This window comes from Cinclus cinclus, chromosome 8, assembly GCF_963662255.1.
Source record: "Cinclus cinclus chromosome 8, bCinCin1.1, whole genome shotgun sequence".
NCBI lineage: Eukaryota > Metazoa > Chordata > Aves > Passeriformes > Cinclidae > Cinclus > Cinclus cinclus.
Window position 1 is genome coordinate 10,245,832 of NC_085053.1, and position 19,497 is coordinate 10,265,328.

Genomic DNA, 19,497 nt, shown 5'->3' on the forward strand with positions numbered 1-19,497 from the left:
AACAGAACATGACTCCACAGTGAACAAGAAACAAGCAATTGATGATTCCCAAAACACCAAATGGACATAAAATACTGTGCATAACAATTTCTCTTCTGTGGCTTAAAATATAATTTTTCACGACGAGAAGATATTCTAGGCCAATATATATGGTTCTAACACCAGGAACAAAACAGGAACATATTGTGTTAAATCTGCTCTGCAGAGATAAAACGACAGTATCAGACAAATATGGATTTCTTACCAAAGGCACATATCTTACTGTAACATCCTGTTTCAGGGCCTTCTGAGTGAATTACATATCTGTTATCAGAAGAAATATATTTACCAGTAGAGTGGGCCTTTTCTTTGGCTCTCACACTTCTGTGTGTTTCATCTATTTCCTATCACCTCTGCTGATATATTTTACAGCTTGATTTTTTTTTTTTTTGGTAATAACATTAAGTATCTAAATTTCTTCTAAGTTCTACAAAATGTGTTACTTGCATGAAGCATTTTGTGTGAGCAATAGAATGAGCTGTGTCTCTTTGAGCTTCATCTGCTTTCATTAATGTGTTATGGTGCTGGGGAAGTGAGGAGTGACAACCCTTAGCAGAATGGTGCTGGGTCTTGGAACTGAAAGTGAAGGGGATATGTTTGTGGTGAAGGAAAGAAAACTTGTTTCTCCATTTCTCTCTGCTGAGCTTTGAACATTAGATTTGGACCGTATTTTTATCATCTTCTCTGAGTACTGCAGTGGTTGTGTCATGTCTGAACCAAAGAGAATTCTTCTTATGGGTCACGACAGCCTTCACTGCACTGATATTAGTGAGGACAGTGCTATTCCTAGGTCTGTATATCTTTATCCAGATGGTGAGTTTCACTGTTACAACCATCTTTGTGGGAAACCTGTAGGGAAGCTATGACAAAAGAACTGGGGCTTCAAATATCTGATATGGAAGGAGGACATCCCAAAGTATCTTCTGACCCATTTGTCAAGGGTGAAGGGGAATTGGCTGGGTGGGGCTGTCTGTCCCTAAAGTCCTCCCACACAGAGAAATCAAATCAAAGGAAAGGATGGGGACCTGCACTGTGCTACCTGCTGTTAGTCTTCTGCAACTGAATGGGTCGAGTCATAATTTAATCACATAATTACATCAGATTGTTGCATTTTTGTGCCTTTTCCTTACCAATCAAGAAAACAGAAGAAAGAAAAACAGTCATTTTGGTAGATTCTCAAACGGTTTATATATTGACTTACATTTACCTGCCTCTACAGGTCAGATCCACCAATTCCCACACATAGGAAGTGCAAATGCCCCAGTCAGAGAGGATGACAAAAAGCATCTCCAAGCTGTACCTAGTGAAGGGGTGTGGTAACCCTCACCTCCTCCACTGAGAGACCACAACCATGCCCCTGGGAGACCACCTTCCTCCTCCTCAGACACTCACTGACAAATTACTTGCACAATTAATTCCCTGCTAAATTTTGATAGATTTAGGAACACTCAGACTTGACCTAAACATTTTAAAGTGACCGGGCATTAGGCATAACATAAAAATCAGGAGTCAAAAAAGGAAAAGCAATTGTTATGGACTATGTTGTCCTGCTGGCCCCTGAGCCTTTTCTTCTTTTAGCCATTGTGCAGCATCAGAGTTGTTGCAGAAAATTGGTCACATTTCAGACTGGAGCTGCCAATATCCTACTTGTGTTGTTGTGTACTGTGTGGCACACCTGCTACAAAAATTCACATGTGTAGTGGTCATCAACTAAAATGGCCTAGGTATTACGAGAGGTAAAATTAAAAGTGTCAAGTAACTTTGTAATGCCTTCGGACTAAGCCTCTGGAATTTCATAAACTGTAGGTCCTATATAGTAAATCAGATACTTTACATAATTGAACTGATATAATCAATAATATTTTATGCATAGCTTATCCTGATTATGATTTCTCTAAGTAATATCACGTCCAAGTAAAATCATTCCTTGTAAGGCAGGAAAAAATAATATTTACATATTTCTTAGAAATCCTATAAATGCTATAGATTTGTGCTTGTTTTAGCAAACTCACTTAAAATGGAGGTTGTGACTTACTGCAAAATAATTTAAAAATCCCTGACCCTTTAAATTAGATAACATTGAGCTGAGTTTCTTAATGGGCACCCAAAACAATATGGAGCATATTTACAGTGCCTGGAGATTACCATTTAAGTATTATTGCTAGTGATTATTAACTGGTTATTACTGATAACTGTAATCATATTAGAAGGCACTTCTGGAGGTCATTTATTTCCACAGTTTGCTTATGGCAGGGTCAACTTTAAAGTTAGATAAGGTTGTTGAGGGTCATATCCAGCTGAGACCAGCTGCTGCTTCATAATGTGGTTAATGCTCCTGAGACTTAATGCTTCTGTTACGTGCTTTTCTCCATCTTTGGTGAAGAGGATATCTTTTTCTCATACCCTTTATTCATGGCCTGTTTCCATCAAGATTACAGGTTTCTTGATAAAGGTCTTCCTTCATCTTTGAATTTTTTAATGGCAATGACTTTAAATGCTTTATCTGAAAAGATAGGTGAGATGTCCAAGTCCAAGAACGTTGGCTGTCATTCCCACATGTACATTGGAGCAGATGAGTCATCCTTGAACAGACACTGGGAAGATGCATTTAGCAGCTAGTTATTCTTTCACAGCAACCTGTGAAAATATCTCTAGTCCTTGGTGATTACCACTAAGGGCTTTATTTATAGAGAAGTTGACTAGATAAAACTATCTTTTCCAGAACAGTTCCATGTCTGGAAACTGCATTTAGTAATTAGAGTCATTATTTACCAGAATGATAAATGAATCTTGGTGTAGGTATTCTATAAGATGTGCCATTTCAATCTACTGTAAAATATTCTCATGACAGTTATTCTGGGCAAACAAGGCTAAGAAATGTGAAAAAGAGTTTCTAAATGTATGTTTGAGTGTTATTATTTAAAAGTGAAGTTACTGTAGGCATCTTTAAGAGCAAGCTGTGTGACTTAGCAGAAAATCAGATATGACATTTTAAATTTGCATTGGATATTTTCACATTTTTAGTTACTATTGTTCCAAAGCCAATTATATGCAGAAAGTAACTACTGGAAAAAAATTGCACTTTCATGAAGTAAGGAAAAACTTTCTGCATTATATTTATTAGATTAATGATAATTTCCTTTTTCTCCTCCAATTTTTTCTTTTTTATTATTATTTCCTCCCTGATATATAGTATCAGAATTACTTCCAATCTTAAATGAAGAAAATCTGTCTCAAATATTCACTGGAAGTACAGTCTGCACCATGGGCTACGTCATGGTTTGAAATTGGGCAAATAAAGGAAATTAATGGGTCGTTTCAGCCGAATTCCAACCAGACAGCTGCACATCAAAAAAACCTGTCACGATCTTGGCAGAAATTAATTGGCATTTTGATGGTTTCTCACTCCAACCAAGTACTGAGCTGGCAGTAAAGTCAAAATGTACTCCCAGTGAGAGGGGCTGTCCGTGCTCAGGGAGGAGAGCGGCGGTGACGCGGCGCAGGAATTCTCCGCTGCTGCCTGGGCCCTGCGCTCTGCAGCCACCAGAGCCTGATCACCTCCTGCAGTGACTCCACAAACAATGCACCTGCTGGAAATCACTGCTCAGGAGTCTGTGGGTCTTCATGATCACTAGTGGCAGACAGGGAGCCCTTGTGTTGGCAACTATCATTATTAATTTAATTTTTAATAACAATAAGGAACCCTAGTGAGATATGCTGATTAAGATGTTTTCTAACTTTCCATGAAAAAAAAAAAAATAAAAATGTATCAGTATAAACTTAATGATTCAGAAGAACTTCATGTCTCTAGACACAGAAAGCTGGCCTTGCCACTGCCAATTTTAAACCATGAGTAGGCAGCAGTAAATATCTGTTCTAAATTATAGATGTCTGCTGAGGACACCGGACTTATGGCAGTTGTTTTAGGTGCTAATATTGAACAAAAAGAAGTAGGATTTTTAAGAAATAATGCTCACTGAAATCACTGGCAGATTTAATAGCTACTGGAGTAATCCAGTGTGTTTATATCAGATTGTATTCCACCAGTTCTTGCAATCATCATATCATTGTTACAGCATTTCTATTTCCTTTGGTATTTTTGAACCTATGATACCTTACGTAAAATTTTCCTTTTAGCACTTTCATTAAATTGCAAAATCTAAATCACTGAAAGAGAGAAATGCTGATTTTTTTTAGAATCAACCCTTTCTTTTATTAAGATTATAAAAAATACTTGGCCAATATTAGGCAATCTTTCTTGGAGCAATGTAGGAAGTTTCATACCTGTTCCTTTGAAGAAAGGAGAATGCTGCATAAATGTGAAGATGTGGCTGTTTTATGGTAGCTCCTCAGCCATAACAGATTTTATAACTGTTGGAAGAATTTAAATGTAATTAGTCCTTTACTTGTCCACTTGTAGATTAAAAAAGAAAGTGATCTTTTTAGAGGGTTAAAAAATAATCCAAGGATCCATCTCTGGAAACCTTCAGATACCAAAAAAAAAAAAATACCACTGATTTGAACAAATTGCTGGCTGATTCTCAAAATACTGAGGGCTGAGGGAATTCTTTAATTTTAAGTATTTCCACTAAAATATTTGTAGAAGTGCACAATGAATTCAAGTACTTTTGGAATTAAACATTTAGGTACCTTCTCATTAAAAAAAAAATTACCTTGTTGATAGTTTGCAGGGGTTATGTTGTTATTTTTTATTTGGACTGTTTCTGCTTTTTCCTAAAAAAATGCTAAAATTGGCTGGTCGCCTGGAATTACTGTACAGTAATTCACAACTGATGAACAGTAAATCAAGATTTTTTTTTTTTTTAAATCACTATGCTGATTTGGAAACCTCATTCTTTGCTTTAGTCTGTGAAATAAACTGATTACATGTCTTAAGGAACAGAAAGAAAAAGATGAGAGGATAACATAGAAATGCATTTTTTCCTGGAAGTTTCTCCCCAAGCTGTATAGATAATTAGATTTTAAAATGTCTTTTTGGATAGTGTCTACTTTCTATAAACTTCCTTGAGTAACTGAGCTCAACTTGCATATTGCAAGTGCATGTGTTTTGCATGGGTGCCATGGTACATACTGGAATGTTGATATCTTATTTTTGAGAGTATCCTATCACTTGATTATTTATTAATGGTTAAAAGAAAGGTAACTATGAACTGAGTAGCTTTCTATATATTTCTATATATATAATATTTTTATATATTTCTATATACTACAGCAAATCAAAAAGCATTGCAAACACTGTTTGATTGATAGTCTGATTTAAACTAACTCAAGACGATGATGGAGAACTGGGAAGAGGAATGAGAAACAACTCTGAACTCTCAGTGTATGACACTGCTGAGCACAGCTCTTCTTATCTGTTAAAATTGGTGGATCTGGTAAAATCAAAACTGAAACAAACTCTCCCCCAAATCCCATCCCAATGACCTTGCAGTGCTCCCTGGGGCAGCACTGGTGGTTTCTGACCTTGCCCTGGAAATCTCTGCAAAGAGGCATTTCTGCTCTGTGCTGGGCTCAGCTCTGCTTCCTCACCTTCAGGGCTCACACCCTAGTTATTTATACAGCAGCAAACTGACTTTGCTGCGACTCCTACCAGGTAAAACTACCAGTAATGGCACGAACTGGAATGTCAATTTATCTCGAATCCTGTATTCAAATGAGCACATTATACCATAAAGGCTGTTTGAGTTTTCTTTCAGCTCAGTAATGTTTTAATATAGTGTAAAACCTAATTTTTAAAGCAAAAGATTCCAAGAGCTTCAAAGCATTAAAGGAGGGAAAACAAATACTGACTTGATATTATAATCAGTTATCTAGATAAGGTGATTGCCTTAGACTGGAAGCCTGATTAACAATATTATTTACTAGAAGGTCAGATTTGGATAAAATAAAATTTAAATGAGAACATTTTGCCTATAGTCTGAAGACAATTATTGAATGTTTTAAGGAGATAAATATCTTAATGGTCTTTCAACAGTACAGCTTTCTGTAAAACTTGACCTCAAATAATAACAGAAAATTAATGCACAACCTAGTTATACATGTTTATGCCCTGCTGACATGTGTTGGGTATAGACTTTAGTCCAGAGCTTGGCATGGTAATGGATTTGATCACATGATGGATGATTTAATAAGAGAACTTCTTGGTTACTGCAAGAGGGCAAAATCAGGTCCAAAATATGTTGTGTTTCTATTAAAAAAAGAAGAAAAAAATCCACAAGTATTTGCTCTCACCACCTTTTAAGATATATATTTACCACATTAAAATTTCACGACAAATGTGAAAAACAAATAAAGCTTTTTGTTTTATCCAGACACTATTTTAGCTCCAGAAAAATACCTACAAGATTTTTCAAGGTTAAGAAAACAATAAAATAAGGAAGTGCCCATTCAGTCCTTTTTTTGTTTTTTACGTCTACATCTTGCATTCATTATCATAAAAAAGCACACTCTTAATTTAAAATTGACTGTACGGAAGAACAAAAACATAGAGAACAAAGCAGAAAATACCATTTGATTATTGTGATTGCATCTTGCACTTGGGTGCATGGTCTGTCTCTAAACTCTGACTCATCTGCCAGCAGCAGGCTTTAAGGTGATAATCACCCACACAGAGCTATTTGCACATCATGTCTATCCTATCCTCTATCTAATTATACCCTTTATAACAAACTGTTTAGCATAATTAGTGGAGATATGCTTTACAGGAAAAAAGACAGAAGCAATAGTTTAGAAGATTCAACTTTTTGAAGGCATACATGTACAGATTAGTAATGTTGGTATTTGGTCACAATAATGAACAGTTTGATGCACTGGTCTATGTAAAATTGTACAATCATTATTTTAGCAAGTAAAATAATGTATTTTTCAGAATATTTACATACTATATGTAAGCATTGCTTAAAATTATGAAATGGTTTTGGGACTCATTAATTGCTAACACTTTCATCAGTATTTTTTCAGACATGGCTGAAAAATGCTGAAAGAGCCAGTATTGTAATCAAGAATGCTGGAAATGATCAGAGAACCTATTATTCAACTGATAGACAACAGCAGGTACAAATTACCTTAATGGGAAAGCTCTGGGGTTTTTTTTGTTCATTTTGTTTTCTTCTAGATGATCAGAAAGGATGTTCACTAATGACCACTCTTTCTTTGTGTTCAAATTTTACTGATAAGATGCTTTAATACAAAATTCTTTGAGGTAAAATAGAAAAGCATTGAATAATACATATATGTGCACACAGGCGAATATATTTTATTTTTCTTTGCTGGCTTTCATTGCAGTCTTAAAAAAGTGTTAAATGAACATTGTTTGAGGTGGCATCTTCTTTTCATGCAGGAAGTTTAGTGCTTCTAAGCCCCCTGCCCCAACCCCATTCTCCATATAAACTAGAAAGAGCTGTGAGCACACAAAAGCCAATACCCCCCTGTAGGTGTTAGCTGCCAGGCAAAATGAAACCCAAACTGTATCTCCTGAGAGTAACTTCCTGTCCCCAGATGGGAAAAAACTCTGCTGATATGAAAACAAACACTGTGTTAGCATAGACAGAACAAAAATAATGCAGAATCCATTAAAGCAGCCACAACTAATTAATCTCTTTTGGTTTTGTGTGTTAATTTGACTTCTGTTAAATTCTCTTTGAGAACAGGATAAATTTATAGATTCTGTCCTTCTTTAACAAAATTTCTGCTATTCCTATGTTATAGGATAGGTGTTCAGAACATTAAGCAAGTAGAGTTATTTCCCCCCTGAGCTACTTAGGAAAAACCACATGGAAAAAAAAAGCAGAGAATCAGTATTTACTTGTGCTCATGAAGAGATGCTCATACTTCACCCTTTTCAGGCAGGCAAAGAAATATGTTGAATTCTACCACATGTTATCCCCAAGACATTTACAGCAGACTAAAGATAAAACAGAGATTTGCAGAAACTCTTGTATTTTGTATAGAATGCTAAACAGAATTTTCTCAGTTTGTAATAAATAAACTGTACTAATCACCCCAGTGTAGAATACAAAGAGGTCAACAATGCATCCTTTCAGCTCACCATTGTTCAAAAGATATTTGAGTTTCCCTATTAAGTTTTCAAAGGCCAACATCTGCTGATGCTCAGAAATGGTAGATGTGGTGACAAAGGCTGTATGGACTGTGAAGTGAAAACACAACCATATAGACCATGCAACACAGCACTAAGAAACTATACCACAATCAAACTCCAAAGAGCTATTTCCCATTCATCCCATTTCTGTTATTAATGGCAGGAATATTTCTGAGAATGGTGACATAAACTTATTCTCTTTCTTTTAGAGAATTATTTTTTTTTTTTGTAATGAAACATATATATAAACCCAAAATTTTGAAAATAGCACATCACTATGAACCTGCCAGCATACAAATACTAGAGCAGGCAAATGACATTATTAAGATTGAAGGCTTTCATTTGCACATTATTGTCATTGATGCTGTTTAGCTGTTAAAAGCTGAAAACAGGTGCTGTGGCATTTGGCTGCTAACACTGCTCACACGTGCAGGGGGAGATAGTTTTGATGGCATTTAACTTAGCTATCTAGAGCTTAACAAATCAGTGCTATTCGTGGGCTTAAGTAAACTGAGCTGATTATAAATTGATAGTCCTGACCCTGCATCATAAGAAGTGAGAAAGTTTTACCCCAATTATTAAAAACTTTTCACTTGCATATCGGGTATGGCAAATTGCATTCAACAACTGTGATATTTCATAACTGTGATTGTCCTGTATTATGCAAGTTGTGCCCAAAGGATATGCAAAGCCGAGGCTTTGGGGAATATTCTTTCCTTGAGCCACAGCAGGATCCCATTTCTCCCTCCCTTCTTTATTGGCAATTAACTAACGTGCCATGACTGTGTGCACTCCTCCGTGGGGAACTCAGCGAGGCTCACAGCTCAGCTGCTGTGCACTTGGTCTCTTCATGTGTTTTGTTTAAGTAATCATCTATTTCAATGATGTAGCAGTTCTTTACAGAAGGGTGTTATGGTTTTCTTGTAGTTTAAGAGCAGTAGTTTAGTCCTTTAACTGCACACAGGAAAGCATTTTTCTGTGAAGGAACATAATTCTATTTATTTTGTGCAGTAAAGCTGAGTTCAAAGCCCGCTAAAGTTAATGCAGATTCCAGCAGATACACTGCATTTGCTAATCTACTTCACACAAATGAAAGCTATTCTGTTTATAAACTTTTCCATCTGCTGTTTGAACTTACACACACATATACGTACATGGAAATTCCTGGTCCTATACTTCTGTTATTAGCAAACACTTTTCTTCAAAATGCTCAACAAACATTTTCTCTGCAACAGTGTCTTAATTCTTCGTGTCACACTCAGTTTTATTTGACTCAGTGCTCCTCTGCTGATAAGAATCGATCAGAAAATCTGGTGCTGAATGCAGATGTAAGGTGTGACATTGTCTCTGACCACAAAATAACAGCTGCATGTTAATGCTGGAGAGGAAGGCTAATACACAGCCCATGCACCACAGGGCATACTCTCACAGAAACATTATCTACACCAGAAAGGGATGTTGGGAAATCAGATCCATGAAGCTGAATGACAATGCAAAACAATACTGGTTTTACTACTTACTACCAATACTGGAAATACTGGGTATACCTGCAGAGAAAGAAAACACAAAGAAGTGTAGTTAGCTTGTTTGCTGTAGTTGGCCAAGCTATTACATCTAAGAGTCTGAAAACATTTTCAGAATACTTTATCAATACATAGTTAAACTCAAGCATCTGCCATTATGTGCCCAGTCCTTTATAAATGCAGAGTCTTTTATATTTTTCAGTATGGGGCTGCAGGGACCACTAAAATGCATTGACAGATGGGATCTATACCAGCTCTCTGAACTTCTTGAATTTGTTCAGAACAGTTTTGTATTTCAACTAACCAGCCATTAGATTTAATGCTCTAGATAAAAATATCAGTCGTGCATGTATTATGCAGATCTAGGAGAGTAATTTAACCAAGGGATAGATGCATTGCTAACTGCTTTGACCAGCTGCTTAAATCAGTTGCTACCTTCTGTTGCATTAATTGTATATAACTAATTTTCCCTCTTTCACCTGACAGTTATCTAAATTAAGCTATTTAAAAGAAATGTAATTGAGTGAAACAATCTAATGCAGTAGGTTGGCCATATTGATTAAGCCTCTCATTGATTCATTTTTTTTTGCCTGTGTTAATTTCAATTCCTAAACGGAATTAATGCAAGGAAACCATTCCAAATGCAGGTGAGATTTACCATAAGAGGTGGGGCTGTTAAGGAGTAAAATTCCTTTACCAGATATGCAGTGTGGGATCTCATGCTGTATAATGCAGTTCCAAGAACAAGCATCTTGTCAGGTCTGCCCTGAAACCTAGGCTTTGTGTGTAGCACAAAACCATGGATATGAAATCTTTCCTGAAATGCTGGTTTTTTTTAAGATTAAATGCCATTGTTAGTAGCACTGTGGCTCATCACTTGGGTTACTTAGAAACTGCAGATCAGTATTGAAATCCTGGATATTTGCATCCTCTGTCTTAAATACAGTTTGACTTTTTAAAGTTTTACTGACTTGTGGCATGCATTTTGTTGCAGAAATCTGTTTCTCCATTAAACATCTGCTACATTTCTTTCAACATCTGTCTTGAAGTTCTCCCTTACTTAGAGATAGGCATGAACCTCACTCTGCAATTAAGTGAAGAAATATATTATAAATTATAATTAATAAATTATATATATATATATATATATATATAATAAAGACTCAATTATATTCAATGTAAGCAAGGTTGCAGAATCAAGCTGGGAACAATCCTAACTTGTAGCATGGCTAAGTAACAGAATTTGCAGAATGGGGACAAAACTGAGACTTTTTATGTTTCACCAGATCAATCCTGGGGCACATGTCAGAATTGCAGCTCTTGGGTTTCATATCCTGTGGCAGCCATGGTCTGGCAGAGCACCACAGGTAGGACCTGCTGCTCACCCAGCCCCACACTCAGATGCTGCTAGCAAACTTAATTATTTCTACTTCTGCTGAGATTAATGTGCATTTTCCAAAATTTTAGTGCCATGAGGTATTGAAAGCTACATGGAAATATCATCATAATAGAACAACGTGGTCATAGTTCTAATAGTAACAAAAAGTGCTTTTTTTAGGTTAGGATAATTAAAGAGAATGTCTATCCCCTTATTTTAAATGTCAAAAAGACAATCAATTTTCAAATATTTTTCCCTGAAGTTTCAATAGCAGCTTGTTTAAATTTTTCCAAGTCATTGTAGCTGGTTTAAATTAGTAGGATTAATTTTCCTTTATACATTCATGGAACCTACACAAATATTAGATAAAAGACAAAAGCTGTGTTCTCGCACTCACACTTGCTCTGTGGAATTTGTATTTCCTCTGGGTATACTCCCCCGCCTCAAACCTCTCTGTCTCCTACATACACATACAAATATTCTTTCCCTTCTCTCCTGAACAGATTGTAGCAAAGGAAGAGGTTTTCCTGTGAGTCTGCTTGCCTCATATTATCGTACTTCAAAATTTTCAATGAATTCCTAGTGATAAATGCTTCCTGGGCAGAGAATAATGAACACAAGATGCCTGCTAGCCTGAGGGCTCTGTATTAACCTTGCAAAGATATCTTCAGGTTGTTTCAAAAGCTGTTTTGCTATTTCTCTACAGTTTCTTAGTTGGTGTGGTCTTCTATAACCAGACTGGTTTTTGTACAACCAGGTATCCGTGAGGTGGCTGGCCTTGATAGTACACCACTTTATGTCCCTCTTACTAAAGAGAGTGAGAATGACACTTCTGAGTTTGTCTGGAAAGGAGCTGGTTATATAGGGCCATGAAGCAGGATCTATTAACACTCTGTGAAAACTGCACATATGATGGGAAAATTATTCTTAGAAGGAGTGTTTGTGAGATCTGGAGTTACATATTGAGGCTAGCTCTTAAATTCAGCTGAGCTGTATTTGGTGCAAGTCCTTAGGTAACAAGGCACAGGAGGTGTGATTCTGCTTTCCCTCTGTCAGTGTGCAGGAAGGCCAGGGCCTGAGTGCACAGCTCTGCCTGTGTCACCACTGCTGAGGACAGCCACAGGCTGTAGGGTCACCTCCCGACAGCTGGGGACAGCCACAGGCTGCAGGGTCACCTCCCCACAGCTGGGGACAGCCACAGGCTGTAGGGTCACCTCCCCACAGCTGGGGACAGCCACAGGCTGTAGGGTCACCTCCCGACAGCTGGGGACAGCCACAGGCTGCAGGGTCACCTCCCCACAGCTGGGGACAGCCACAGGCTGCAGGGTCACCTCCCCACAGCTGGGGACAGCCACAGGCTGTAGGGTCACCTCCCCACAGCTGGGGACAGCCACAGGCTGTAGGGTCACCTCCCCACAGCTGGGGACAGCCACAGGCTGTAGAGTCACCTCCCCACAGCTGGGGACAGCCACAGGCTGTAGGGTCACCTCCCCACAGCTGGGGACAGCCACAGGCTGTAGAGTCACCTCCCGACAGCTGGGGACAGCCACAGGCTGCAGGGTCACCTCTCCACAGCTGGGGACAGCCACAGGCTGTAGAGTTACCTCTCCACAGCTGGGGACAGCCACAGGCTGTAGAGTCACCTCTCCACAGCTGGGGACAGCCACAGGCTGTAGAGTCACCTCTCCACAGCTGGGGACAGCCACAGGCTGTAGAGTCACCTCCCCACAGCTGGGGACAGCCACAGGCTGTAGGGTCACCTCTCCACAGCTGGGGACAGCCACAGGCTGTAGGGTCACCTCTCCACAGCTGGGGACAGCCACAGGCCATGAAGTCATCCTCCCACTGCTGGCCCTTGGCTTGAACCTGGTCTCTTACATGGCATGGATGGTTTTCAAACAGCCTTGTACTGAAATCTGTGAGTACTTTGCAGCAGTGAAGTGATGGGGACAGGGTAGAGAGATGGAGGATCAGGCCCATTACTTCCTTTGATGGACAGTTCTATTGAGCAAGGTACAAAAAGGGATTGAATTTACATCTGTTCAATTGCTAAACCAAAGCAACGTTCAGCCTAAATTATCTTCCAGTTGAAATCACTGGGATGGTTCTTAATGGTATTGGATTTATAGTGAGGGGACATCAAGTAAAGTGTGCAAAAAAAGTTCAGAGGTTGGTGCTGCCCCTGAATGGCAAACATTGCAGGAGAAAGTCACTAATACTACTTATTATTTTTGACTTGACTTGAGGGCGGTGGTTTGGTATATTACATGTTCACTCTAAGTGCATCTAAATATATATGCATTACTTGAGAGGAAAAAAATCTGGTGTTTTCCTTTCATACGATCTTCTGCATCTGCCCAGTAATTTTCTCATTTCCCCTGCTTCCAGAAATGGGTTGTTTTAGCTCTTAGCTAGCATGGAGCTGGCTATGGAGATGAAGAAAAAAATCAAATCAAATGCTAGCGAAGAAAGCAAGTTTTTTATTTTGTCTCTAGTTTGTGTCAGAGTGAAATCCTTAACACAAAGGAAATGGAACAAGCTTTTGGTGAGAAGGACCACACTGCTGCTTCCAGTCTCAGGCAGGTCATACCCTGCAGACCCTCGTAGCACCTCCATTGTCAGTGCCCACATGTGCTTCTGGCAGGACTCTTAAACGGGAACAAAAATATAGAGCTTTTCATAGCAGAGTCAGAGCAGGGATGATAATGCCTCATCTGATCTTTTGCTAGAATATCTGCCCCGCAGCATGGCAGCACTCCCTGCAGTGAGTCTTTCTTCCCTTTGCAGCTCTTCCATTGAGGCATGATTGCAATATCAGATGCTCAGCATCAATTTCAGAACTTCTGAATTCTCTAGCAATTTAAAACCCTGAGAAGCTCGATGATACTGGTGTCTTGTAATCCCTCAAAGGGAGTGATCATTATGATCATAAGAGTAAACTTTTCATGTATTGTTAAACCTGTATTCAGACAAAGGATTACACACAGTGAAAGAAAATTCTTTGGAAATTTCATCTGCTTCATTCCAAGAGCCCCAGAACTCCTGCTACTGTTAATTTTGCAGCTGTTTCTCTGAAAAGACTGAATTCATAGAAAAGGAACTGCTTTGATGAAGTTTGTTATTCCTAACCTCTGCTTTCCCAAGCAGTATCACCAGAAATAAATGGGACAGAGGAAATAGTTATTGTTTTATAGGGTAACATCTTTTAAAATTTGGACTTTTTTTGTGTTATGTTTTAGTGAGTCCAAATCAATATTGAAAACTCTGTCTTGGAAACACCCAGTGAAATAAAAAGATGTTTTTTCAAGTAATCGTAACTTATTGATAGAATATTAGAAACTTTGAAAAGCCTGAAACTCAGAGCATTTTTGGCACTTTAAATATTTTAAAACAGACACTTTGCCCTCCCATGCTGCTGCTGCTTCAGGACCAGAAGTCTTTCATTTCACCTCTGCACTGTATATGGCAAAAATAGAATTGTTTGTAACCAGTGCTGTATGGAAACAAGTCACTTCCCAGCAACAGATGTCACCATAGCCAGCACAACCAACCAGCTCAGCAGGGTCATGCAAGAGGCTAGAGTGCTGAAGGATAATTTTTCAAGCCCTATTCTAAAAAATACAGCATGTTATTTACAGTGCATTGTTTTTAGGTATGTACCTGCAATGTTTCGCTGGCTATTGCACTGGATACCCAGTTGAAGGAAAATTGAGCTTTTCAGTTGCATATTTTCAGTTTTCCCTGACATTCCTGTTTACCTGAATGCTCTTGATACACTGCAGTTTTGCCCTCACACCAGGTTTCCCAGCCTTTTATGTGACATGTTCCTGTGGCTTTATACCTTCTGTAAGCTTCATGGGCTAAGATTAATGTGTAATATAAAATAGGAGCAATATGAGGCTTTGCTGTTTTGTAACTTATTGATATTTTCCTTTTTCTCTTTGAAACACGTTGTCAAAAGCATCAAGAAGCAATATTTTAGGACTTCAACATAAATGTCCCATTCCTTCAAACCAAGTCATGAAGAAGGCACTGGAAAACTTCCAGTTACTTGGGGGAATGGGCCCTTAGAAAATGGGTCGCTGTCTAGTTTATGAATCTGCTTTGACTGGAAAGCAGGATGTGTGATCCTTTCAGTTAGAGGGATCCTTGTTAGTGGGATTACTGACTAGGAAAGCACAACTTCTTGGACAACTTCATTTTTGCTGGTCCTTCAAGATGGCTTTATGTCAGCAAATATTTATGGGGAAAACTGAACATCAAGGAGGGTAATACCAGTGCACTTCTGGAGGTGCCATAAGTTTTGCCAGAAACTGTTTCTGTGGTGGCTGTGCTGCACAGATGCCTTGTGTGTCTTTTGCCTTTCAGGGAGGTTTAAGGCTGTGCTGCTGAGACAGAGGCTGTACCATGGGAGGGGGACCCAGTGCAGGAGAAATTCAGTAACCTGAGACTGTCTGCCTGACTCTTGACTGAAAAGAACCACCAATGTTTCCCATGTCCTGGTCAATCCTTTGTTTCATGTTGAACTATGAATTAGGAAAGCCATGTAACAGCTAGGACGGGGTTTTGCTGAGTGTTGGACACTTTTGATACAGATTATTGGTGGTGAAGGGAGTGACACAAAGCAAGCAGGCTTTGATCCATGGCATCTCCGTGCAGTCTGAGACAGCTCTGTCTGATGGAGCAGAGAACGTAAGTGCCAAAGATGATCTAAACAACAGGAGGAAGAAAAGGGCTAGTGCTGTCAGACACATCCAACTGCTGAGGAGAAAAGCTATCCTGTAATACCAAGTAGAGAGAAATTCAATAAGTTCACTTTGTGTGTCAAAACATATTGCAGAAAAAACTATCTACAGAATGTGGCAGCACAAGGGAATGAATGTAATCACAAAATAGTCAATAAGATAGAGTGGAAATATAAAATAAATGCTGTGTGGAGACAAATGGAGAAATATTGTTAGTGCCAGAGTACTACAGAGTACTTGCTGTCTTTCACAGGAACAGCATGGAAAAATGTTTTGCATTCTCCTGAAAAACTCTGGTTGACTTAAAATTATAAAGAAATAAATAGATAAAGAAAACAGCTTTGTGTCGTTTTCTGCTATGACTACAGAACAATCTGGAATGGTCTTTTGTTTCATGACATGCAGCTTGAAAAGTCTTGAAGTCGTTTTGGCCACAAAGAATGGCAGAAACAGAGCAATGGAAATAATCGACATTCCAGCTGGGAAAGATTTGGAAATAGACACTAAGCTTCTTGTTGAATGCAAACAAATTTCATAAATCCAGAGAACCTCAAAAAAGAGTATCTTTTTATTTTGTGGAAAGAAGAAAAGAAATTCAGAGTGTTTAATTTATACAGCTATTTTTAACTGTATCTTATTTAAGCATATTCATGTAACCTTCAAATATATTAAAAATTTTAAATAATTTTGTCTTAGGTGAAAAAGATGGTCTTTGACAGTTGGAGGGAGGAGAAGTATGAAAGGGACACTATATTACTGGATTATACAGAGTACCCCCAGGGAACTGGAGTAATATATGAAGGGAAGTTATTTCTATCAAGTTATTTCTATGTTCCAGGAACTACTTTGGAATCCACACCTGACTAGGGAGACTATAACACTAGGGCTGCTTTGCTGAGCACACAATGGAGATGGTGACATAAAGGCAATAGGGTAAGTGAAATTACACTAACTGTGCAGAGAGTTTACACAATAATACGTAACTTCATATGCTCCAACACATGCAGCCTTAAATCAGGAAGTGACAAAAGAAAGGAAGATTTACATACCATAAATGATGGCTGCTTGAAACAAGGAATCAGACAACCCACAAGAAGAGAAGCTGATTTAGATCTGAAGCAGTGCATAAGACACAATTCAAGAAGCAGTTTTATCAGAAAACCACTTCTGGACTGAAACTCAACATGTTTGTTGAGAAGGAAAAGGATAGAAAAAATATCCACTGCAGTAATATCTAACTTTGAGAGAGTGAGGAAATGAAAATGAGGAAGTTAGATAAAAGAAAAGTGAAAAGAACATCTAAAAAGATATGCATGCAAACAGCATGGAAGCAGCTGGAGACAAGGGTATGAGAGGCTCAAAATAATCATATATAGCTCATCTCTTTTTTTAACTTATAAAAATTAACTCTCTTATAATAAAAAAAAAAAAGAAAAAAAAATCCACACCCCAATGCCAAATCGAAAACAACAGAATGTAGATGATTTTGGAAAGATAACCTTCAAAAGTGTAAGTCTTCTCAATGGAGAAAGATACGGGGAAGAAAACCATAAAATCTGCCAATTTAAATATAAACCACAGTATTTTGAGAATCAACTTCCTATGGGCACAAAAATTAGCAATTCTTTTTTGTTAAAACAATCATACTAGAAGCAGGAGGCCCAGAGAGATAACTGGGAAGATAGGCAATTGAGGTATTATTAATACTATGACTAATTAATAATTAATTTAATATTGAATACTAAATTAATTGTTTTCACTGATGCTCACAGCAAAGAGAGATTCTCACATGCTGACGAATTTTCTAAGTCTATTAGCATCTGAAGTAAATGGTATTGAACAAGAATTGCCATGAGGAAATGGTGCCCCAAGAAGTATTTTAAAAGAACTCAAATATGTTGTTTCTGAGCTAACTATTGGAGCATATAACCTATCATCTAAGTCAGCCTTGAGGCCAGAAGAAATACTTTAACTGTGGTGGTCTTAAAAAAAGACTCAAAGGCTGATCCAGGGAGTAACAAAATATAAAAGAGGCACATTTTTATGGTACCATAAAAGAGCCATGTTGTTGTCATGTCTAGAGTATCATGTGTAGTTTTTGCCTCACCAAATAAAAAAATGAATCATAGAAGCAGAAGAGATCAAGAACGCACAGATGGCCAGAGATCTGCTATGGTTTTGATAAGATGAAAGAGATCAGGATTTGCCATTTAAAAAGAGTGGAGCAGTGCATAAGGTCAAGTGTATATGTAATGATAAATGGTGTAAGAGATGTCAACAGAGGTGCATTATTCTTTGTTCCTTCCTTATCTAAGGTCTGAGATACTGGGTTATTCATACAAAAACATTTAAGGCAAGCAAAATAAAATACGTTACACTTATTGTCTCACTAAAATGTAAAATGTATTGCCATAAGGTATCACTGAGGTCAAGCTTATGTCAGCTGGGTGTCTCTCTCTGTTCAGCAGGAAGCAACCCCTGCAGTCCAGCTCAGAAAGACAATTTATTTCATGGTAACTGAGAAGGTGAAGAAGAAATCTTTCATGCTTCTTCCTGTTTGCCACAAATTCCTGCTGCTGATCACTGCTGGAGTCAGGATTTGAGGGTAAGTGGAGCATTTGTCAGTTCAAATAAGGTTATGTTTTCATGATGATTCACCATCATCATCAGCGCCAGAAATGACTACCTATTATTTACAAAACATTTTGATTTTTGATGAAACTGTATATTTGCTGAAATTCACTGATGTTGTTTTAACATAAAGTTGATTTAACAAGCTTCAGATACTCTTTCAGTAGGTTCTAATTCCAGTGTTCCGTCTGGTGTGTGCTCAGCTGACTGGGAATGAGGTAAATGACACAGCAAGCTGAATTTAGCTAAAATCAACCTGGCAAATCTCACCATATTTCCCAAACTTAGCTTTAAAGTATTAATTCTGTGAGCCCCACTCACTTTTTGTAACAGGCAAAAAAAAAAAAGTGAATACTCTTACAAAATGTTTTTCCCTGCTTTTTGGAAGTTCATTTTTCCCTGCTCAGTAAGAATTTTATCATAATTTCATGCCCCTATGCTTCATGGTTTGTTACTTAGTCTATTACTCTCGCATTTTACTTGATAAGGTCCTGCTTCCTATGATCTTCATTTCTGAGTTTGATTCTTCACAGCTGCTGCTTTGAAGTCTTAGATAACATTCTGAGCATTGCACACTGCTCCTGGTTTTAAACTTCATTCAGCTGCATACATAGCTCTGTTTCTCTCAAATAACTTTTTTCAATACATTGTTATATCTAATATTTTTAAAGTGAATGTTTTGCTTTTAATCAGGGAAAAACTGTGGACTCATTTCTTAAAAGAAGCTAGAAACTTCTGTCAAAAGGTTTATCCTCATTTTCAGTCCTTTCTTCAAAGGAATTTAAGTCTGTTATTCAGTTCAGAAGGATTCTGAATCACTTCATATTTCATATGAAAAGGATGGTCATACTTGTCTTTGTGCCCTCTCTTTCACCACCATGTTTTATTTTGACCCAATCCTGTCCAGGACCATGAAATAGAGCTGTCAGTAACTTCTTCCCTTGGATAGCATGGAATTGTGCTGGAATAGGACACATGTGTGTTGTGGAGTGGCTGTCAGCTCGAAACAAGCAGGTATAAAACCTCAGGTTTTGCCCTTGCTTTCTGTCTTCAACACTTGAT

At 38.0% G+C, this 19,497-nt stretch overlaps 1 protein-coding gene across 7 annotated transcripts in view; it reads right to left on the reverse strand.

Moving 5' to 3' along the window:
- The window catches only part of NTNG1 (netrin G1), a 144,926-nt gene that overhangs the window by 36,517 nt on the left and 88,912 nt on the right, over positions 1-19,497 (reverse strand). For all 7 annotated transcript variants that reach the window (XM_062497556.1, XM_062497553.1, XM_062497551.1 and 4 more), the window contains exon 4: positions 9,679-9,705. In XM_062497556.1, the coding sequence (XP_062353540.1) occupies positions 9,679-9,705 (27 nt within the window). The remainder of the gene's footprint in view (positions 1-9,678; positions 9,706-19,497) is intronic.